The 23,465-nt window shown below is 33.2% G+C and overlaps 4 protein-coding genes across 6 annotated transcripts; 3 read left to right on the forward strand and 1 right to left on the reverse strand.

The window, feature by feature from the left end:
- The first annotated feature begins 9,665 nt into the window (after positions 1-9,665).
- On the forward strand, positions 9,666-12,000 carry LOC107492581 (myosin-binding protein 7-like). The gene is made up of 4 exons (XM_016113619.3): positions 9,666-9,719; positions 9,864-11,301; positions 11,423-11,469; positions 11,655-12,000. Exons 2-4 carry the CDS (start codon positions 10,045-10,047, stop codon positions 11,761-11,763), a joined length of 1,413 nt encoding a protein of 470 aa, XP_015969105.1. The 5' UTR covers positions 9,666-9,719; positions 9,864-10,044; the 3' UTR covers positions 11,764-12,000.
- A 558-nt stretch (positions 12,001-12,558) lies between these two features.
- On the forward strand, positions 12,559-14,834 carry LOC107492707 (arginine-specific demethylase JMJ22). The gene is made up of 2 exons (XM_016113761.3): positions 12,559-13,970; positions 14,263-14,834. The coding sequence occupies exons 1-2, from the start codon at positions 12,640-12,642 to the stop codon at positions 14,498-14,500; spliced, it is 1,569 nt and encodes a 522-aa protein (XP_015969247.1). The 5' UTR covers positions 12,559-12,639; the 3' UTR covers positions 14,501-14,834.
- Positions 14,835-15,057: 223 nt separating this feature from the next.
- Positions 15,058-17,080, forward strand: LOC107492706 (pentatricopeptide repeat-containing protein At5g06540). The gene has a single exon (XM_016113760.3). The coding sequence runs from the start codon at positions 15,136-15,138 to the stop codon at positions 16,993-16,995; it is 1,860 nt and encodes a 619-aa protein (XP_015969246.1). The 5' UTR covers positions 15,058-15,135; the 3' UTR covers positions 16,996-17,080.
- Positions 17,081-17,142: 62 nt separating this feature from the next.
- Positions 17,143-22,216, reverse strand: LOC107492705 (uncharacterized). Of its 3 annotated transcripts, none has more exons than XM_016113758.3 (15): positions 22,065-22,216; positions 21,693-21,846; positions 21,146-21,219; positions 20,929-21,064; positions 20,744-20,832; positions 20,503-20,659; positions 20,207-20,409; positions 19,863-20,035; positions 19,650-19,745; positions 19,148-19,269; positions 18,584-18,685; positions 18,250-18,359; positions 18,069-18,156; positions 17,764-17,969; positions 17,143-17,651 (listed from the first exon to the last, which is right to left on the reverse strand). In XM_016113758.3, exons 2-15 carry the CDS (start codon positions 21,801-21,803, stop codon positions 17,435-17,437), a joined length of 1,884 nt encoding a protein of 627 aa, XP_015969244.1. In that variant the 5' UTR covers positions 21,804-21,846; positions 22,065-22,216; the 3' UTR covers positions 17,143-17,434. The 3 variants fall into 3 exon arrangements, with proteins under 3 accessions (XP_015969244.1, XP_015969241.1, XP_015969245.1); XM_016113755.3 differs by having other exon boundaries at positions 21,693-21,874; XM_016113759.3 differs by having other exon boundaries at positions 21,693-21,843; positions 22,065-22,213.
- Between the last annotated feature and the right edge of the window lie 1,249 nt (positions 22,217-23,465).

A 23,465-nucleotide genomic window follows, 5' to 3' on the forward strand; every position in this document is an offset into this window, starting at 1 on the left:
GCTGGTGATGCAGCAATAGGGTTGCACAACGATAGAAAATTTCTTATCACAGCCGACACAATACAAATTTCAATGCATGAAATTATGAAAATGATAAACATGGCATGCTCTAACTTTAAAAATTTGTTTACAATATCGCCCAAGTTTTAGTAATCGAACCAAACACAAAACCCTAAATAATTCTTGACCAAATTCCGAAAAAAATACCAAAACATTTAGTCCCACACGTTTACATAAACAATACAAAAATGATTAAAAAAATGTAAAAATCTAACATATCCTAACATTTCTAATCATAACTATCTAACCAAAAAAATCACAATTACAAAAAATATTTATATTACTTTTTTCAAAGAACTTAAGAAATTTATAGCTATCGCTACTCATAAAACAAGTCTTGTTGCATATAAGACTAATAACTTAAAAAATCTAACATATCCTACAATCCAAAACAACCTTCTTAAGTACCATTTCAACTTATCAAAATCTAACCACTTAATAGTTAAATACTTCTAACATACACTTATATTAAAAAAAAAATTCCCTTAATCTCTAATCAAAGACTCTAACTAACTACCACACGATTGATGTTAACATTACTAGAATGATTAATCTATGTTTTAAAAAAGAAAATTTCTTCATTAACCTCGAGGTAGATGGTGGCAGCAATATGTGCGACTCCATCTAGTCGATATAGACGATTCGGATCGTCCTCCATGCGTCCAGCTTCGATTTTTCTTAGGCGGCTTTCCGATAATTTCAGATATGGGAGTGGAGTTTGTATGTTCTGTAGTTCGAATAAATGAAATTCGATTTGTATATATAGCAACATTAAGCATAAATCGAAACCATTGGATTCGAACTACTTGAGGGAGATATTGCTTGTAAATCAAATCTATGGGTTTCGATTTACAAAAATCATTAAATAGAAACCATTGGCTTCGATTTACCATGGGCTGCTGTTTACGTGTCTAAATCGAAATGAATTGGTTCAATTTACATGTAAATAAAAATCGATTTAGTGTGGGTATTTAATTTGAAATCATTTGTTTTGATTTATAAACAAATTCTGTTTGCATACTATTCGAATCTAATGGATTTGATTTAGTACGTATTTGCATAAATCAAATTTAATCAGTACGATTTATATAAAAATACAACTTGGAATATTCAAGTAGTCTATTCTATTTTGAGAGATCTAGATAATTTTGGATTAAACTTGATTTATTATAGTAATTTACTTTTTTCACTGGCCTTGATTCTTTAGACTTTTTTTTTTTTAAATTAAACTATAATGATTAATTTGCAGATGAATAGTTTGGATGACATAGATTATTGTGGAGGAGGCAAGGCATCACATGGGTTGTGTGTCCTTTTTCCGGCAATAAAAAGACGATATGTTAAGAAACATACAAGAGTTTGTAAGGAGAGTACAGAGTAGTTGGCGCACGAGAAACCCTGTTCCTAGTCAATGCAGTGCAATAGTAAGTCAAATAATATATGTAGTTATTGCATCCTATTCTCCAATTGGAAATCCAAGTACACACAAATACACAATAATAGTGGGAGGGAATGAGCACTTTGGTCAACTCATTCATCACTCTGCTGGCTAGTCACAATGTATCAAATCAGTGTACAATTTTGTGTTCTCCAACGTCAACAAGAATGATCCACATGAACAAAAAAATATCCTTGAGAGCAATCATGCCTTGTTCATGCCTCACATAGTTCAGCATCAAAATTACCATAATACCCCCTTGTTTCAAGGAAAAGGTCATCACAAAGCTAAAGTGATGACTATTTATACGTGGCTTATTTTTTTTAAAATATTTTTTTTTTGTGTAATTCAATATCATAATTAATTAGTGTGTTTTTTCAAAATATATTTTATTTTTTATTTTAAATAACAAATCAAACACTCATATCTAAGGATCAAATTTCACAATGCACCAAATTAGAGAATCCAATTTATAGTAAAATAATTTTTTTTGCTGTAAAACAAATTGGAGGAACCAAAAGATAAAATATCCCATGCCACTAATTAATTAAAGGATCTCTTCTAACTAGGAAATCAATTTTTTTCAATAAATAACCATCAATTATTTTAATTCTAAATTCTAATTTGAAATCCTAAATTTTTTAAAAAGTAAAAATTAAAAACACTAATTTTACTATTAAAAAAAGTTGACTAATGTTAATTAATTAACAATTATTTCCTTATACTTCTTGGTAACAAAATTAGCAAAAGGCAGTTGTGGAGAAGTTATTAGTTGTAGTTATGTGTTGGTTGACAAAAATAGAAAGGTTCTTTACTTGGCTGTTGTTCTGCTAGTGCTGTAACTAACTAGCATTATTAGTGTGAGAAGCAAGTGCTTGTTTGCTATATAAGCAATGTTTCCCTTCCTGCTTTTATGCATTGCAACCACATCAGATCAATACACAAGATTCACATTACTTCATCTCTCATCTAATCTTGCTCATATACCTGATTCAATTATATTTTTTTAATATTTTTTTTGTTATTCATGGTATCTCCTAATTTGATAAGTCAAAAATTAATTCGTCACGGATTTAAACTTCGTTTAAAGGTCTATCGCTTGCAATGAGTTGCTGTATGCACAAAATAGAATCCAAACTCTCAACATTTGTTTAAACGGACGAGTGAGCTGATCACTCGACCAACTAAATTGGTTTTAATCTTCAGAACCTTTCAGCGGTAAAGAAAATGCAACAAAAATAATTAAGGGAGGAAGAGGCAATATTTTGACCCAAACATTCTTATTAATATGTCTTTTTTTTTTGATAATTCGTAATATGTTTTCCAAAAACCTTCTACATATATAGTCCAATTTTCAAGCCCAATAAGTATTAGTTGTTGGTATTTTGGACACTATAAACTTTTTTTTTAATTTTTTGAACTGATCACTCGACCAACTAAATTAGTTTTAATCTTTAGAACCTTTAAGCGGTAAAGGAAATGCAACAAAAATAATTAAGGGAGGAAGAGGCAATATTTTGACCCAAACATTTTTAGTAATATATCTTCTTTTTCTTTTTTGGTAATTCGTAATATGTCTTCTAAAAGCCTTCCACATATATAGTCCAATTTTCAAACCCAATAAGTATTAATTGTTAGTATTTTGGACATTATATTTGCATATGCCAAAAAAATACTATATTTGTCGGATTATACAGTATAGTTGGAATTTCAAAACCACAAACTTTTTTTTTAATTTTTTGAACTGATCACTCGACCAACTAAATTAGTTTTAATCTTCAGAACCTTTCAGCAGTAAAGAAAATGCAACAAAAATAATTAAGAGAGGAAGAGGCAATATTTTAACCCAAATATTTTTAGTAATATGTCTTCTTTTTTTTTTTGGTAATTCGTAATATGTTTTTTAAAAGCCTTCTACATATATAGTCCAATTTTCAGGCCCAATAAGTATTAATTGTTAGTATTTTAGACACTATATTTACATATGCAAAGAAAAAAGAACACTATATTTGTCATAGAGTTGGAATTTCAAATCTACAAACCTTTTTTTTATTTTTGAGCTCGACTAACTAAATTAGTTTTAATTTTCAGAACCTTTTAGTTGTAAAGAAAATGCAACAAAAATAATTAAAGGAGGAAGAGGCAATATTTTAACCCAAACATTCTTAGTAATATGTCTTCTTTTTCTTTTTTGATAATTCGTAATATGTCTTCTAAAAGCCTTCCACGTATATAGTCCAATTTTCAAACCCAATAAATATTAGTTGTTGGTATTTTAAACATTATATTTACATATGCAAAAAAAACACTATATTTAGAATTTTAAATTCACAAACTTTTTTTTATAGGATGAATTGGACAGCCCAATTTTCTCCTAACTAATAATTAAAAAAAGATATCAAGACTAAAAAAAAAAAGACATATGATGTCATTATTATTTGTTTTTGAAAATAGAGATTTCTTTTATTTATACGAATAAAGAATTCATCAATCATCTAAAAAATATAAGCAAAAATTATTTGTCATAGTAATATATATATAAGAGAAAATGTCATTCCTTTCTCTTAAGAGATGCTAAAATGATACTTCCCTCTCCTCTATTTATAAAATATGCATTTCTCTCCCTTATAGCTTTTAAAAAATTTCTTTTTAATCCATTTTAAATTGAGTAAAGCTAGGGAACCAAAAGCATATCAGCCAAAATCCAGCCAAATACCTTTGGATGAATTCAAAATTTTTACGAGTTAATATATATGGATGTTTTTTCTACTAAGTATTAAGATGTTTCTTTTTCATATTAAATGGATGTTATTTTATATATTTTTCGAATTTGTGATTGTTAGGAGTGGATAGATTAATGTGAGAAAAAAGAGGAAGGTTTTTATAGGTTTTAATTAGGTTTACTTAATCAATTTAAAAATTTTTAAATTTTGAATTTAAAAAATTTAAAATTAATTAATTATTGATATAAATTAATGTAGTTTTGTTTAGTTTTTGACTGATAAGCTTTTGGTTCCTTATACTTTTCCTTTTAAATTTTGTGTTAACTAATGTTAACTTTATTCATTTTTAAAAAAAATATTTTTACAAAAATATCCTTTTAGCAAAAATTTTTATTTTTTTGTCATTAAATTTTACTTACTAAAATACCCTTTAACAAATTAATTTTTTATTGATTAAATTATATTTTTACTAAAATATTTTTAAAAATTAATAATTAAATTATTTTTTTCTAAGATACTCTTCAATAATTTTTAATTATTAAATTATGATTTTACTAAAATTTTCGTTAACAGTTATTTTTATATTTTACTATTAATTTTTTGATATCAATATATATTATTTTAACATTAAATAAAAAAAATTTTACCACTGTTAATATGTATAACAATTGATATTGATAAATAATTTGTTTCATAAACTATTAAAATTTATTAACAACTTTATCAAAATTTAAAAATAAGTTGAGATGAATAAATTTCAAATTTAAAAAATTAATATCTCATTCCTTCACATCTCTACAAAGTAAATTTCTTAATCTAAATAAAGAATATTGTGCATAATAGAATATGTTGTGACTTTGCTTTGACCTATGCTGAAGCATGTTGTTTATATATAGTGTGTCAAATTGTATTTATTTAAGAATAGAATAATAGAATACCTGTCTTGTTTTATTGGCTCTTATTGGAGTCCTTTGATAGCCTTTTCTATTGTGTCCTAAATCTTTACAATTAGAACATCTAATTGTTGAAATTTTCCTTGTATTTGATAGTGCATTTTCATGCTTCTCAAATTGTTTATCCAAGCTTTAAACGACTCACACACATTATTAGTAATATGTGGACTTTTATAATTTGTGTAAAATGTATGTGTAGACCAAGTATGTAACGGGATATCCATCAAATATTGGTAGGCCTCATTATCAAATATTTTCATTTTTTTCATTGTCTTTTTGAAAAGAAATTCATTTGGAGTTTTGACAGTCATCCAAAAAAGATCTTGTAAAATTAATAATAAATATTTTACTTTAAAATTATTCAACAACTGCTTACTACAATATCTATCTATGTCATGAATTTGAAAAGTAATCAGAAACTGGACATGTCTCTGACATTAAATAGAAACAAATTAAAATAAATTATTAATAATGAATAATATTATGTTAAAATAATATAAAATTAAAATATATTATCTTTTGTCTGTCACTTATTATTGTATAACGATCATTTTCTAGTGCATTATGTAAGCAGTTTAAGAAAAAGTTTTATGAGTCTCTACACTCTGCCTTCACTATAGCAAATGCTATGAGAAATAATTTATTATTTGTATCAAAAGAAACTGCACATAATAATACGTCTCCATGTGGACCTTTCAAATGACAACCATCTAAACCAAAAAATGGTATACAACCATTTAAAAATCCTGATATACAAGGAACTAGACACACAAAATTTATTTTGAAAATACGATTTTCCTCTTCCAATGTCATTTGATCATAGTACTCTAATCTTATTATGCTCCCCTGTTTTTTTCTAGTAATATTAGCAAACTTAACTATTTTCTTATAACTTAAAGTATGAGAACCTTCAATCTTTTTTCTTTTCTTTTCTTCTGGCCCTATATAATTGTCTAGGATGGGCTTCAACTCCAAACTTAGTAATCAATTCATTAGACATGAATTCATAACTCATATTTGGATCAGCATTTAAAAATTGTTTTAACTTTTTTGTTATCCATGTAGAATTAACATTTCTCTTTTTAGATTTTCTAATTCAAGTATGTCTTGGCTCATAACTCTTGATCATAAAAGCAACACCATCTAGAGAAGGAAAAGCATGAATCCTCCAAGGACAACTTTCAGAAGCACAAATGGCGGTCACTCTTGCTTTCTCATTTTTCACTCTTATTATATTAAAATTCTCTTAAATTATGTAATCTCTCAATACACTCCTGAACTCATGTGCGTCAACAAATATCATAAACTTTTTTGGATTAATCTTTTTATTATCTTCAACATCAAATCTTTTCATTATCTCACCTTCATTCTCCATGTTAACTTCTACTTCACTTTCTTCCTCTGAAGTGTAGTCATCCTCGTTCCACTTCTCATCATCCAAATAACTCTCCACGTATTGATCCTTATTAATATCATATTCTTTATCACTATCGGTAAATAATTGTTTAATAGGGGGTTCAGTTCTATCATACTCATTGTCACTAGATATAACTTCAATATTGGTAAACATTTTGCTAAATAAAAAAAATTTGGCATAATTAATAATGAATAACTATAACAGAAGCAAAGAAATGGCAAAAAAAAAAAGTTATGCAATAACAAGAAATTAAAAATTGAAGGTTTAGAGATATATCCAGAACTGCTAATGATATGAATTTTTTTTGTAAATTAATTGAGTTTGAGAAAAAGATGTCAAACCTTATTGCTTGAATTGATAATAACGGTGATGATTACACAATGCTATGCAGCAATGACAATACCTAGATAGCAATGGCAAAGACAAACAAAGAAAATTGGAGATATTGAAAGAGAAATAGCATAGGAACGATAATATAAATTAATAGATATTTGAGCGACTGTGAGGGAATTAGAATTCTAATTCAGAAATTGAGTTTAGTTAGTAAATAAATATAAAGGGATAGTATAGTAAATTGAGTTTAGTTAGAATATTAATTTTATTGAATAAAATATTTAATTTTTTTAAATGAAATATTATATTGACATTTTTAACCAAATAGATTAAATCGTACATTTTACAAATAAAAGGGAAGGAGAGTGTCATTTTAAAAAAAGTATATGAAACCAAAAAATGATCAGCTAAAAAGTAAATAACTTAATTAATTTATAATTATTTTAATTAATTTTATTTATTTATATTATAAAATATTTGTACTTAATTAGTTTTAATAGAAAATTCAATTTTGAATGGATATCTTGAGGTATTCTCCTCGAGTATCACGGTGAAAAGCCCACTGAACCCATTTTGGAGTCTTCATTTTCTCTCTCACCACAACTTTAGGCAAATTCTTGTTTTTAATTCAAACAGTGAAAAAGCATTAACCTCCTCCATCTAAAGCATACTTATGGCGTATCCTTAACGGTAAACACTCATTTCTTAAAACCGTTAGCAGTGTTGTGATTCATCGTGATTTTAATTCTTTCGAAAAACAGTATAATAATTCACTATTTTTTTCATCAATTGTCTCTATATTATTAATCAAATCATTCAACTTTCGTAACTTTCTCTTCGTAATGTACTACTATAAATTTCTTGATAGATATTAAAATGACTAATGAATTTATAGTTATGTCTATAATATTTATAGTCCGACACAAAAAGAGATAATAAATTTTAAAAGTGCCTTCAAAATTCAAATTAATTCCTAAAGCGGTCAAAATACTAAAATTGGAGCAGTCAAATTTGCAAACATGAGATAAAAACGAAACAACGTGCGATTAATATAGTTGAGTGAAGCTGTTTTAATATATATGCACACCTCCAAATTTTAATTATTTAGTAAACTAAAAGTACAGCTATGCTGAAGAAAATGAATCTTATCTTCATTTTTTTCCTTTCCTGTCTTTAATCGATTTCCACTTGTTTATTGTAAAAAAGATGTAAAATTCTTCTTTTGATTTTGAAATCAAAAGTGTGATTACGAGTAGTAATAAGTGTAACACTTGGGAAGTTAGAGACAGGGAAGGCAACACCTGTGCGGTTGTGTCGACTCTCGACTGGATGGTTAAGTATAGTTTGAACAAATTATTTGGATACAGTTTTATTGATAAATCTAAGCCAAACTTAAAAATTCTCATGGAATAAGATTAGAAAGTCTTCAGACTCACTAGTCAAATTAATTAATTTTTTTTTTTGTTAGACTTAGGTCCCATTACTTTACCAAAAAAAATGTAAGAAAATAAAATTACCAATGTAACTTGACAAGCTTAGAAGAAACAAGCTAATAAGGTAGTAGTTTGGATAAAATTTTGACTTGGTTAAAATTTGATAAACTAGCTTATTAGTTGAAATTTTTTATTTAGTCAAACAAAAAAAGTTGCTAGTTAATCATATTTTAACAAACAAATTATACATAATTATAAGATTAAATTGATATTTATTAATTTATTATACAACTTATAAAATTATACAAAATAGATAAAATTAAGTTGATATTTATTAATTTGATATCATGACAGTTTAAACAAGTGATGATTTATTTATTTTTCTAGTAGTTATTTCTAGTAAATTGTAATTATTGATTAAGAAATTTTTTAATATAGGTCAAATTTTGCATAAAATTAGTGAGTAAAAATGTAAGAGAAAATTAGTAAAATTTTTTATATGTGTAATACTTTTATATAAATTTTTAAAATATGTAAAAAATTATTATAGACTTTTCGTTGTATTTTGAAAAATTATAATGCTTACTATTTAGTCATATTATTTTTATTATTAGTTTTTCAGTTTTATCTATTTCTCATCTATAAAATTTAGTTACGTTATTATATCTCGTTAACTCTAGTAGTCTAGAATTGTATTTTATATGTATGTTTGTATTATATAAAAAATTAAAAGTAAACGTCCTTAATTAAAATTCTATTATTTACAAAATAAAATTCACAAATAAAATTTAATGTTTCTACATTTTTTTTTCAAAACAAAATTCGTGAACATAAATTATAAGAATCATAATGCCAAAGAAATAATACTATACATTTAAGTTTTTTTATAAACTAAATCTAATTAAATCAAATAATAAAATTTAAAATAATACTAGTTATAATTTATTTTTATTATGTTAGACCAATTTAATTAAATTTAATTAACTAAAAAACTTGAATGTACAACATTATTCCAAGAAATAATAATAAGAAGCGAAGGAGAATTTAGTGAATGCAGCATCTTCCAACCTAGAAAAGGAAAAGGAAGAAGATATATACTTAGTAAAGGGCGGTAAATTAGGATTGTAATAATATAAACGGATAAAGAAAACGCGGTAGATAAATAAATAGATTTTATAACTTGCTATTTAGCTGCGGCATAATACAAACAAAATTGCTTGTTTTTTCTTTTCCTTTTTCTTTTTCTTTTTCTTTTCTTTTTTTTTTAAATTCTTCCTGTGTTGGTCTTCCCTCCAAAAACAAAAGCACCCGCATTCTTTCCTCCCAAGAAAGCGGGTTCAGCTCCCTCTTCTCCCTTCTAAGGTCAATCTTTTTCTCTCTCTTATTCAATAATCCCTCTGTTAATAACCTACATTGTTTAATTTTGATTTGTTTTATATTATTATTTAGGTGATTTTATTCTTAATCAATTTGTTAATAGGTTATTGTTAATTAATTTGCGTACAGGCTTGTGTTTATCGATCGGAGATGAGTGCTTCTTGGCTTGGAGGGGAGGGAGGGGACGAAAGAGAAGAATAATTCCTTTTCCACATTTTTTTTCATTTTTTCAAAACGCTTTTGATTTTTTTTTTTGTTTTAATTTCTTCTGAAAAATTGTTGATAATTTGCATGCAATTGGATTTAATTTATGGATTCGGAAACTAGCACCGATTCGGCAAAATGCTGCCAGTGCTGGAACTGCATCTGCGGCTGCGATTGCTCTGTGGCGGCGACACTTCAATCTTCGCGAAGCACGAAACGGAGGTATGATTCTCGACCTGCATCGCCGGAATCAGTCGCCAAGGTTGAAACATTGGACGAATGCAGCGCACTGCGGGAGGCTCTTAGCCGGCAGCAGCAGGCGGTGAAAGATTTGGCGGCTGAATTGGAGGAGGAGAGGAACGCGGCGTCGTCGGCGGCGAACGAGGCAATGTCGATGATACTGAGACTGCAGAAGGAGAAGGCGGAGGTTCAGATGGAGGCGAGGCAGTTCAAGCGCATCGTGGAGGAGAGAAGCTCTCATGATCAGAAAGAATTGTTGGAATTGGAGGATTTGTTGTACAAAAGGGAACAAACAATTCAATCTCTGAATTGTGAGGTTCAGGCTTATAAGCACAGGTTAATGAGTTTTGGCCTCACAGAATCTGAGGCAGATTGTGAAGAATTCCAGGTTGCCTCTTTTGATTATCCTCAATTGAAATGCAATATACTGAATTCCACTGCCAATGCTGATAACAATGATGCTGATGTTGAGAAGTATATATTTGGGGAAACTCCTAGAGATCGTTTGAGGAATTTGGAGAATAGGATCTCTCAGATGGAGAGGAGTCCCACCTATAGCCAGATGGAAGGGGATTTTACAGGCAAGAATTTCCTAGAGAAGGTGGTAGTTGGACAGTCGCCGCGACGATCAAGACGGAAGTATTCGTTTGATTCGAATTCATTTGGCCCCGAGCTTCTGATGGATTCTCCAAAGATCACTGGTGGTAGCTTTAGCAAGATAGAGGAGGAGCCATATTCCAATTTGAAGAAGGTAGAGAATAATGCATCAGAAGCAGGTGATGAAATATATGACAAGGTTTACACAGTTGACTCTGGTTACAATTGTTTCAATGAGTTTAAAGTTGCTCTTTATGATGATTTTCCTGTAACCACTCCAAGAGATTTTGGGAATAACATTCATGGTGATTTTGAAGATCCTTACATTAAGAAACTTTACATGAGACTTCAGGCACTTGAGGCTGACAGGGAATCAATGAGGCAAGCAATCATTTCAATGCGCACTGATAAAGCACAGCTTGTGCTGCTGAAGGAGATAGCTCAACAGCTGTGCAAGGAAATGTCACCACAGAGAAAAAGGACAGCAAGAAAGTCAGCTATGGCTCCATTTTCCTCGGTTTTTAAGGTAACTATATCACTGTATCATTGTTGAAGTTTTTTTTTTTTTTTTTATGGTGTCATATCATTGTTGAAAATTGATAGAAGCACTTATGAATTCAATTTCATTTTTGTTTTTGTATGTACAGTGGGTCGTATCAATTGTTTTCTGGAGGAAGAAATCTCATGAGATCAGGTAAGTGGATGATAATTAACCACAGTTTCTTGGTATATATTAATGCATAATCCCTACACACGAAGTGTATGGTTCCTAACAAATTCAAAATTTCAATTTAATTTGTTCTGAATGTTGATTATGCATAGTAGTTTGTAGCAAAGAGGATTGGTTGAATCTTGAAAGATTGGTTTTGATGCTTGTAGGTATATATTCGGGGTACCATCTGAAAGTGTTGGATTGCTAATGCTAATTAACAAGGAACCACGTGTAAAGTCATGGCGATATATTGCAAGAACACAATTGGAAGATTAATACTCCAATTCCAGTTGGATTCTTACAGGGTAGCCTCACCGTGGGATCACCAACTCAACCTTAATCACACTGTATAAAAACTTTTTTTTTCTTTCTTTTTTTTCTCTCCCCATAGTTTTTTCCCCACTTTTTTTCCCTTTTGCCAAAGAAATTCAATTTAATTTGTTGATTGATCGGTGAAAGTTGGTCATGATTTGCCATTGTGAGCGATTCCACTTGGATTCATGCGTTCCTTAATTTCCCACGCAACTTCTATATTGCCTTGCTTCATACAAAATTCTTGTAATTTTTTAAAGGCTATCAATGAAAAAAATTAACATAAAATATAAAGTTAAGTTTTTAATACATATATTATGAAAAAAAGCTCATAGACCAGTAATTTTTAATTATAGAAGTCAGCATTTTTAGTCGGTATTATATTTATAATTTTCTATTAGCATTCTGTTCATGTATAAAATTTTTTTTTATATTAGTAAGATTATTGACTAATTATTGGTGGAAAATAATAAATTGTATTAGCCATAGAATCCTATTATGTGTTTATTAAAAATAAAAAAATTATTAATAGTAATTTTATCATTGTTCTTAAATCACATGGGAGAAAAATCCATTTTTAAAAATCTTCTGCAATTTATTTTTCTAAAACAAAAAGGGGTAACAAAAAATAAAGTAAAATTAGAAATAAGAACAAAAAAAAAATGTTACTCGAGTTAAAATTAAAAAAAAAGGCCGTACGCGAATTTCTATAGAGAAACGGAGTTTCGAAACGTTTCTATTTTGTAGAGAGAAGAAACGCGTTTCTTTGGGGTTTAGGCTTTGGGTTTTGGTACCCTACGCCGTCGCTGCAGAGAGAGGGTGGCGGCAACAATTGAAACCATGAAAGGGAGCTTGAAGATGACGAACTTGTTGTCTCGTATCAGAAACTCCTCAAAGAAAACCAAAACTAACACTAACCAACACAGAAACAGAAAAAGATTCAAGCTTAGAAACCAGAACGCCATTTCCATTCCCAAAGACTTGCCTTCTCCCCATGAAGAAGAAGATGAAGAAGAAGAGAACGCTGAAGAAGGTTTCAAGCTCAAAAGCTCTGCCCCATTACTCACACATGGCGTTCAGCCCTTGGGGAACCTCTATCTCAACCCAGGTTCCATCAACTCCAGAGACACAGGCTTAGGTAACCTTCATACCCTTTCTGACGAGCTTGTTCTTGAGATTCTAGGGTTCTTGGATAGTACTGATTTGGGGGTTTTGTCCACTGTGAGTAAGTCCTTTTATGTTTTCACAAACCACGAACCTCTTTGGAGGAACCTTGTGTTGGAGAATCTCAATGGTGGGTTTCAGTTCAATGGGTCTTGGAAATCAACTTATGTTGCTGCTTCCTACCCTTCATTTGATATATCAAGTAATGCACTTAAAAGTTTTAAAGTTAGAGACTTTTATTCTGATTATCTCTTTCAGAGTTGGCTCTGTGCTAATCTTGAAATGAAACCCGAGTGGTTGGAGAGGGATAATATTGTTAGGAAGAGGGGCATTTCAGTTGAAGAGTTTGTGTTGAATTTCGAGGAGCCTAATAAACCGGTGTTGTTGGAAGGGTGTATTGATAATTGGGATGCACTGGAGAATTGGGATAGAGATTATTTGATGCAGTTGTCTGGTGATGTTAAGTTTGCAGTTGGGCCAGTTGAGATGAAGCTTGGAGACTATTTTCGCTACTCAGATCAAGTTAGAGAAGAAAGGCCATTGTATTTGTTTGATCCAAAATTTGCTGAAAAAGTTCCGAAATTAGGTTCTGAATATGAAGTCCCAGTGTATTTTCGAGAGGATTTGTTTGGTGTATTAGGCAGCGAGAGACCTGACTACAGGTGGATCATTATTGGTCCTGCCGGGTCCGGATCATCTTTTCATGTTGATCCGAATTCAACTTCAGCTTGGAATGCAGTGATCAAGGGATCAAAGAAATGGATACTATTTCCTCCTGATGTTATCCCTCCAGGCGTTCATCCTAGTCCTGATGGTGCAGAGGTTGCATCGCCGGTTTCGATAATTGAGTGGTTCATGAACTTCTACGGTGCAACAAAGAATTGGAAAAAGAAACCTGTTGAGTGTGTATGCAAAGCTGGAGAGGTTATCTTCGTACCTAATGGATGGTGGCATTTGGTGATCAACCTGGAGGAGTCCATTGCCATAACCCAAAATTATGTTAGTAGGTAAGCTTTCTAATTTTTTATTGCTTTTGGGAGGTTTCAGAACTATGATAAACAAAGTACTAATTGAACTTTTATAGAGGTATGTGGTTGGCTGATTGTAACTTGCATGATTTATTCTTGAAAATACAAATCCTATTAACAACAGCTTGCTTGTACTATATGTAATATATTATTACTAAATCACTTATGAATTTGAATATGTACCATTTGAAATTTGGGCTAGCTTTGTATTTTGCATGCGCCTTGGATAATCCAATTCCAATCACAAATGTTGGTGGTAATGTTTTTGCAGGAGAAATTTGTTAAATGTGCTAGATTTTCTTAATAGGCCAAATGCTAGCACACTGGTGTCTGGAACAAGGGATCGTGTGAATTTGTATGATAAGTTTAAGAATGCTATTGAGGCTTCTTTTCCTGGAGAAATAGATGAACTGGCCAGAAAAGCAGAGAAAAAGATCCAGCAGAAGAAACTCTCATTCTGGGATTCTGTCTCAGATTCCAATGCCGGAGCTTTCAAGTTCTCTTTCTAGAGAAATACATTTTGCTGAATTCCGACGATCAATTTTGACATTATGATCGGTTTTTCATTGATTGTACTCTTTCAATTGTTTTAGGTGCTACATTGTCTTGGCAAGTGGCAACCTTCCATTTTGGCTACCTGTTGTACTAATTGAGTATCAAAGCTGGAAAAAACATGGATTCCTCTATCCATATATTGATGGAGGATGAACCATGAATCAATTGTCATTATGAACCCAACTTCTTTTTCCTGAGGTACTTGAAGTGAGTAGGGGGTCTTCACAACCCAGCAAGTTTGTTCCTTATCAAGGTTTTAAGTTCAAATTTTAGAAATGGAAAAAAAAAAAAATTCAAACTTTGATTTATGAAACTTTGTCTGGTAACAGTGTAGGTATTGTAGCAAATACACATCCAAATTTGTCATGCTTTCTGCATGAAGGTATAAAATTTTGTATAGTAAATTATTATTTTTATCAATGAAAATTTAAAATGTTAAACAAATTTAATTTTGTATGGACAGATTTATCGACATTCTAAACTCGGGTAGCAATGCTAGTTTCCTGAAAATTATAGTTTAGATGCATTGCATTAAGGTTGGGGTATTATGATTGTCTCCACCAAATCGAGAACATGAGAGGGTGGGAAAATGGCGTTTGCTTCAAACTCGGTTCTGAAAACGCTGAGGCTGAAGAATCCAAAGCTGGTGCTTTTGGAATCATGCAGCAACCTGATCGACCTCACAATCGTCCACGCCCACATGCTCCGAACCCACTTCTTCTTCGACGTCTTTGCCGTCAGTCGCCTCATCGCTCTCTGCACAGACTCCAACAAGAACCTTCTCCACTACGCCATAAGGCTATTCCCCCAAATCGAAAACCCCAACCTATTCATCTTGAACGCCCTCATACGAGGTTGTTCCACCAGCGATGACCCCGCTGCTTCCTTTCGCTATTACATCCAATCGCAGCGCATTGGTCTCTTGCCTGATAACATCACTTACCCATTTCTGGTTAAGGCTTGTGCTCAACTTGAGAATGCTGTTATGGGCACGCAAGCACATGGTCAAATCATAAAGCATGGATTTGAACGCGATTGCTATGCCCAGAACTCCCTCGTTCATATGTATGCCACTGTTGAGGATTCAAAGTCTGCAAGATGCGTTTTTGAAGAGATTTCTGGGTTTGATGTGGTGTCTTGGACTTCCATGATTGCTGGGTACCATAAAGCGGGGGATGTTGACTCTGCACGCGAACTGTTTGATATAATGCCCGAGAGAAATTTGGTGACTTGGAGCACTATGATTAGTGGGTATTCCCGAAACAATAGGTATGATAAGGCTGTTGAGCTGTTTCGTGTTCTTCGGAGTGAAGGGGTGGTGGCTAATGAGCCTGTCATGGTGGGGGTGATATCCGCTTGTGCTCATCTGGGTGCTCTTGCTATGGGGAAGGAAGCTCATGAGTATGTGGTTATGAATGGCTTGTCTTTGAATCTGATTCTTGGGACAGCTCTTGTTGACATGTATGCGAGATGTGGAAACATTGCGAAAGCTATTCAGGTTTTTGAGCAGTTGGCCGAGAAGGACGCACTTTGTTGGACAGCTTTGATTGCTGGACTAGCCATGCACGGCCATGCAGAGAAAGCGCTTTGGTATTTTTCGGAAATGGTGAAATCCGGGCTAGTTCCGTGGGACATTACATTTACGGCGGTGTTGACAGCTTGCAGCCATGGAGGATTGGTAGATAGAGGCCTAGAAATATTTGGGAGCATGAAACATGATCATGGAATTGAGCCAAGATTGGAGCATTATGGATGTATGGTTGACCTACTTGGCCGTGCAGGGAAGTTGGCGGAGGCGGAGAAATTTGTTCTTGAAATGCCCATAAAGCCGAATGCTCCGATATGGGGAGCATTGCTAGGAGCTTGCCGGATTCACAGAAATGCAGAGGTTGGGGAGAGAGTTGGAAAGATTTTGATAGAGATGCAACCAGAACACAGTGGTTACTATGTGCTGCTTTCAAACATATATGCTCGCACAAACAAGTGGAGAGATGTTACCATTATGAGAGAAATCATGAAGGAAAAAGGAGTAAGAAAGCCTCCTGGGTATAGTCTCATTGAGGTAGATGGAAAAGTTCATGAATTTACAATTGGAGATAAATCACACCCAGAAATCGAGAAAATAGAGAGAATATGGGAAGATATACTGCAAAAAATAAGGCTGGCAGGATACATTGGAAATACTGATGAAGCTTTGTTTGACATAGATGAGGAAGAAAAGGAAGATGCACTTAACAGGCATAGTGAGAAGCTGGCAATTGCATATGGAATTATGAAGATTCGAGCCCCTTCACCGATTCGGATTGTGAAAAACTTGCGGGTCTGTGAAGATTGTCACACTGCTACAAAGTTTATTTCAAAGGTTTTCCAAGTAGAGTTGATTGTGAGAGATCGAAACCGATTCCATCACTTTAAAGAAGGCACGTGTTCTTGTATGGATTACTGGTGATGAACTATATAACTGTCTTCATATAAAAGATGTTCGTGAACTCTATTAAAAAACTACAGGTTAATGACTATCATAGTCCTAAATACATTTAGAAGTTTGAATTTATTTACGAACAAGAGAAAATTAAGTAGTCTTAAAGATAAAATATGTTGTGATCAGAACAAAAGATATTACATGTCCAAATGGCAAATTCCATGTCGAAGTGACTAGGCGTAAAGATACAATGAAGTCATTGATTCATCTCCCCTTCAATGAGGTGATTGACAAACGAACTGCTAGATTCACAATTAACTTTGATATTACAGTTCTTGGTCCGAAATATGCTCCTCCAAAGTGGAAAAGAATACAAAATTCCTACTGTTTTTCATTTTCTGGAGGTTAAGGGAAGGTAATCAATATAAATTAACAATCAATATGATGATGAGTTCCTTCTTGAGGATCATACAGCGGATAGGGAAGCTGTATAAGAACCATCACAGTACTTTAAGCCTTTTAATGAACTTGACCATAAGGAAGAAGTGACCGCAGCTTCTGGGATGCCGAGTATCTTACTGCGGTTTTGCATACTTTCAATACTGACATCTTCAGATTTCAACTTCTCACAAATTGATTTAAGAGCAACATTCAAGCCAATTGAACTAGGTTCCGTCACAAAACTGTACGACACAAGATAAAACAAGACATTATTTCTGTTTAAAATAGCAATGCATGATGCAACGGGTTAATCATCAGATACCATATAACAAGTACTATCAAGGCTACCCATACCTAGCCTCAAATCTTCCTCCTTCAGAACTAAGCAGTGCACATATACCACAAATAATCCATGGTGGAAGGAACGTGTCGCTGATTTCAAGGCTGCAACTAAGACCATCTGGTGATCCTTGTGCAGGCTCACCATCACCATCTCTCCAATCAGATCCATTATAAGAAGCAGCAATGTGTTCAGCTCTTCTCATCTCCATACATTTGATCTGCAAATCAGAAGTGTAACAATTCCAACAGGTGTTATTTCACAGCTAACAAAATAAAAGCAACTATTGCTGATTGAAACGAACGGAATTATGACATACATCAGGGGAGGACAAAGCAGCGTTTTGAAAGGGCACAGAAGAGCACAAGACAGGTACATCCATAGCAGACAGTGAGGTCAAGAGAGGTCTGCAGTGTGCAGACAATTCAAGTGAGCAACATATTAAAAATGAAATATGCCGGGAACTGGAAAGCTAACAAGTGAACCCATTGATTATTGACCTGTAATTTAGTAAAAGGTCATATAAACCATGTACATCATTGTTGCCATTGAAAACCAGCAAAGATTCTGGGCTGTTATCAACATCAGAGAACGATCTTAATCGTCGTGTCTGCATTATTTCAAATAAACTACACCAGTGAATAACCCAGAAGTAGGTCAAAACTAATTGCAACAAATACAAACTAGGAACAATTGAGAGACTGTACTGTCACACTATCAGTAACAATTGATGAGTATAAAGTTATCCATAAATCGCGGAGATAAACTCATGTCAGGAAATCGTTCAAGTTCATTGACAGACAAATTATATACAAATAGCATATAGATACAAACCTGCCCCAGATTTTGCTTCTCTATCTCCGAGAGCTCAACCAAATCTTCAGTACTAGCTTGTTCCACTTTTGAACGGCAAAGAGGCATCGAGAAACAAACATCCTAGTTGCCATAAGTATAATGGTTATTCACCAAAATAAATAGTAATTGGAGATTCTAGTACAATAAGCTACTAAAACAACCCTTTGGATAAAAAGCAAACTCTGGTAGCACAAAGAATACCTAAAGTTTTAAGTAGTTTTAGATCAACTGCATAACTCAGGATTAACCTTGGATGCTTCAGTCAAACTATGGACCCGAAAAGGCACTAAGGGCCAGAAAATAAGAGAACTATATTGTTAAGCAAAGAAAAATGTGAAGCTGAGAATATACGTAGTTAAAGCAGTATTGCATACTAGTGCATAATTCATGAGGTTTTTTTTTCTAAGATGCCTCATAATAAATTTTAATTTTAGAATATCCCCAGTTATTTTCCAACCCATGATCTATTCAAAAAAACAAACAGCCATGTTGAATTGAAATCAGTGTGTCTGAATAACTGTACATAATATGAGTACAACTTACATGCTCTTTCAACAATGATCTTAAACCTCTGGTTGACTGAGACATATATGCATTGCACGAGTATTTGGAGCTACCCGAGCCATCACCACCAATAAACATCACCACAAACTGGGAAGTGCAAACTAGAAAGCGAGAAAAAAATAATTGAGAAAGTTTCATGAAATATTCCTATATGAATATAGATATATGTTAAGGTTCTTAAAGAAATAAGTAAAATGCTTAATGAATCAGAATAGTTCAGAGTGTGGCAAACTTTCAAGTCTATGCATTAGTTAACCATAGGAAGATAGTAAGCTACATCAGTAGAAGGACGCAAGTTTTTATCATGTTAATTGATCATAATGCAGAAACAATTTGGATTACATAATACATTTTCAAAAGAATGGACACTGAAAAGAGAATTCAGAAGAGAAACAGCAACAAAAATGGTATTGCATAACTACAAACAAATTTCGATTCAATCACCATCAGACTACAAAGAGATACAGTTATGTATAATTACCATAAAAAAGGCCACATATGTTTTTTCGAAGCATGTAATAGAGATCTCGGAAGGACTCTTCCCAAGCTGATTGCCGTTTACTTAAGAAGTCCAGTTCTATTGACAAGAAAAGAAAGGAGAGAAGATGGGGAAAAAAGAGACATAAGGGAAATTGAAAAGGAATAAGACAAAGAAGAGGCATGAAATGGGATATGTTTAAAGATGCTTGTTCACCTCCATCTGCAGTTGATGAGCTCAAGGCTGATATGAGAGCCGGTGGTAGAACAGATTGAGGATACATCCAGGAATGTAAACCTTTAAAGCTCTGGGAATCTGTCATGTTTTGATTAGTGGAGAAACAATGTTGGAAGAAAGGCATTGTACCGCATACAGCTGACCTATGTATCCTGAAATTAGAAAGCCACAAACACAATAGCCAAATCAAAAAGACAAAAAAAGGATATAGATGATGGTTGAACTGAAGCAAGCAGGTAATTATGGACCCAAATATTGAAACCATGAATCCCAGTCTAAGATCATTTCTATTCACTCCATTCCAGTGCATCCTAAGCACTCACCAATTCACTGAAGAAGAGGATACTACCCGAATACTGGTTTTTAGAGTAAGATCCAGAGGAGCCTTTTGGCCAGGTACTTGACATTCTGACACAAAATTTCCAGTGAAGTTTGATGACAGATCACCACATTTTTCAGAAGAATCAGCAGCTACACCACTTGATGCCTGAGGTTCAAATGCAGCTAGTCCTTTTAATGCTTTGCCCTGTTGGGGAAAAGAAAAAGGTGAAGCCTTAGCTAAGATATAGCCTACAGGATCTGAAATATAAGTAAACATCCAACATCTGCCATTATATACCATGTCAATAGCTGCTGCAGAGCCAGAAGATCTGTCAGCAGCTGATGAAAGCTCGGCAACATTAAGAAACTTCCCTTGACTGCACTTCTCATTTGTTTGCGAAGCTTGCAAGTTATCAGCTTCAACAACATCAGTTGAAGCAACAGAATTCTCCAAGCTGACAACAATTAGCAATAGAGTAAAAGGAGGAAAATTGACCGCGGGCAGGAGATAAAGAAAAAGCATAAAGTATAAAGCAAACCATGAAATTCCCTGTTGTCTCTTGGTATCTGATGCAGAAAAAGCTGCAATATTATTCAGGTTGTTGGTTTGCTCCAAAGATGGACTTTCCTGAACACAGAAACAAGCTTACTTTGTTAAGTGTCAACAACATTAACAGCCAGGGACAATAACATAATAAATCTTAATTTGGGCAAATCTATTAACCTTTGCATTGTCCTTTCCAGAGACAACCCTAAACCTGGACTTTTTGGCAGGAAATACTCCATCAACTCGTGTCTCCACATATCTTGGGGCCCCTGTCAATCCCAGTCTTTTAGGCCTTTTTCCGACCCCAGCAGTGCTGCAAATATAAATAAGGCATGTTCTTAGCAGATTATGGAAGAATATAGTGAAAGGAGGAGAATAAGTGGAAGAATATTACTTAGTCAAATTTGCTGAGGGTTGTGAAGATTCATCAGTGTGGTCCACAACACTTGCCCTCTTTAACTGCTCCCCCTGTCATGCATCTATATATGTGAGAATTTTTTTCCTCCACAGACATTTCAGTGCTAGTTGTAGGTATGAAAAGTAATTATTCTAGGAAACTTTAAACTATTCTACAGCTATACACGGTTGCGCAGTGTTAGAATAGCAGAATAAACTAGAGCAATATGAAAATAACAAATATTTTATACTCATAGACTATTTCAGTCACAAGCATAAGCATAACGAACATCTTAGTTTGAAGATAACTCTAACTAACTGCTATAACAATCAAACCCGAGCAGCTGTCGTAGCTGCTAAGTGATAACTCTTAGCAGTGAGTTCAACTAGACAATAACCAACTTTTTCTAACTGGCAACATTAAGATACAATCTGGTTTCAATTGTAGGTTACTATAATCACACTAACTGAACTCTTGAATAGAGATGCAGAATCCAGGTGCACAGAAAGTAAGCTGAGGAGGAGGTTATTGGGAAGGAACTTACCCTAAGTTCAGACGGTGTCTTTCTTTTAGCCATGGATCCAGCTTTTAAAGGCACAGAGCCAATTCCAAGTGAGCTAGGAGGCACGGAACTCGCCGTAGCCACTTTTGCCATCCCTTATTTCAGAGAAGCTCCACCGCCGGCGCCACTGCAACTGCTTCACCGACCAAAACACATCGAAGAGACTGTAGATTTAGTAAGAATGCAAGAATTTCAATTAGATTTGAGGAAATCAGAACTCGTACAATCAAAGAACGTGCAAAATATCAAGTGATCCTGAATGCACAAATTCGTAACTACAGCTGAATGGAATCGGATGAAAATAAAATATAAAAGAAAAAAGGAAGGGAAATGAAGAAGGAGAATATGGTGTACCGTTTAAGGTCTCGCGTCTCCGACAATGAGAGGATTTCGGAGGGGAAAGCTAAAACGACGAGATTGAGCGGATAGAGATGTCGTATCGGTTTCTGGCAGGGCGGAGTGCGAGACTGCGAGTGTTGTGTTTGGGCCGCGCATGAAACCGAGGGACTAATGTGGAAATTTTTTGCGGTAAATAGACGTGCGTTTACAATTTTAAAACGAAAATTTGATTTCCCTCCTGTTTGTGACGCCGTTAGTGAACGTTTTGTCGTTTTGCGCTTTCCCCTATTTCGAATTCAGTTCAACAGTAGGTATTCTTTAAAAGTTTTTTTTATTCCGTTTTTTATTGCAACAACTTAAAAAAAAATTAAAACAATATAGAAGTGCTCTCTCATATTATCTAGAATAATCATTTGAATATTAGGGATAATAAACATCTTTCCAAAAGTTTAAACTGATTTTGGAGTTCACCAAGAATCGAATTCTTGACTTTTCAGATCTAGCACTCTGATACCATATCATGATACCACTCATCCCCAAAAACTTCAATTGATGGAAAAAGGTAACACACTAATAGTTATATTTCTAATACTCCATAAATCTCCATTATATACATTGTATAAATATTTCATATCATATTTTCCCCTAAAACAAACATATTTAAATAGATTCAACATCTTTTTAAAATTAAATATACGTCTAAAATATAAACTAAATAAAATAAAATTTAAAATTTTGTTTTAATTTTAAAATTTTTAATTACTAACATATTATAATTTAAATACACATCTAAAAATTAAATTAAATAAAATTCAAAATTTTAATTTTAAAATTCAAAAATAAATCTTAAAGCTTCTATTTATTAACCCACACTATCCAAAATCTTAAAAAAATCATATTTCAACCGTTATCCTCACCTAAAATCAGAGGTGCACACTGTCCGTGGGCTTCTTCCTCCGCGCGGCCGCAACATCCTTAGCGTTCACGTCGCCGTTCTTCCGCGTTGCCTCCCTCCTCGGCACTCATCCTTGTCACTGCCTTTTTCTTCGTTGTTGCCGTTCTTTGGTGCCGCTGCATCATCCCCAGCGCCTTCGTCTACATTGCCATTCCTCTGCGCCGCCATCATCCGTATCGCTCATCCTTCCCACCGCCTTTCTCCTCAGCGCTCATTCCTCATTTTCGTTTCGTCGTACTCCTTGTCGTCATCGTTCATCCGCATCACTGTCGCCAATCTTTCCGCGCCTGAAACGTATTTCAAGTATTTGAATGTGTCTGTATTCATATAGTTTTTCTTTACACATTTCCTGACGCCAATGCTTTTCCTATTATTCTGTAATACATTCTATTTTTTGTGATTAAAAATGGAATAAAATGACTTCAAGAGATTTTCATATATAATGCAATGTTAATTTTTTT

This window comes from Arachis duranensis, chromosome 6 (assembly GCF_000817695.3).
Source record: "Arachis duranensis cultivar V14167 chromosome 6, aradu.V14167.gnm2.J7QH, whole genome shotgun sequence".
Classification (NCBI taxonomy): Eukaryota; Viridiplantae; Streptophyta; class Magnoliopsida; order Fabales; family Fabaceae; genus Arachis; species Arachis duranensis.

Coding starts and splice junctions, on each gene's coding strand:
- LOC107492581 (XM_016113619.3), top strand. CDS start 10,045: ATGGATTCGGAAACTAGCACCGATTCGGCAAAATGCTGCCAGTGCTGG. Junction 11,302..11,422: donor CATTTTCCTCGGTTTTTAAG/GTAACTATATCA, acceptor TTGTATGTACAG/TGGGTCGTATCAATTGTTTT. Junction 11,470..11,654: donor AAGAAATCTCATGAGATCAG/GTAAGTGGATGA, acceptor TGATGCTTGTAG/GTATATATTCGGGGTACCAT.
- LOC107492707 (XM_016113761.3), top strand. CDS start 12,640: ATGAAAGGGAGCTTGAAGATGACGAACTTGTTGTCTCGTATCAGAAAC. Junction 13,971..14,262: donor ACCCAAAATTATGTTAGTAG/GTAAGCTTTCTA, acceptor ATGTTTTTGCAG/GAGAAATTTGTTAAATGTGC.
- LOC107492706 (XM_016113760.3), top strand. CDS start 15,136: ATGGCGTTTGCTTCAAACTCGGTTCTGAAAACGCTGAGGCTGAAGAAT.
- LOC107492705 (XM_016113758.3), bottom strand. CDS start 21,803: ATGGCAAAAGTGGCTACGGCGAGTTCCGTGCCTCCTAGCTCACTTGGA. Junction 21,065..21,145: donor CCCTCAGCAAATTTGACTAA/GTAATATTCTTC, acceptor TTATATTTGCAG/CACTGCTGGGGTCGGAAAAA. Junction 20,660..20,743: donor AGACAACAGGGAATTTCATG/GTTTGCTTTATA, acceptor AATTGTTGTCAG/CTTGGAGAATTCTGTTGCTT.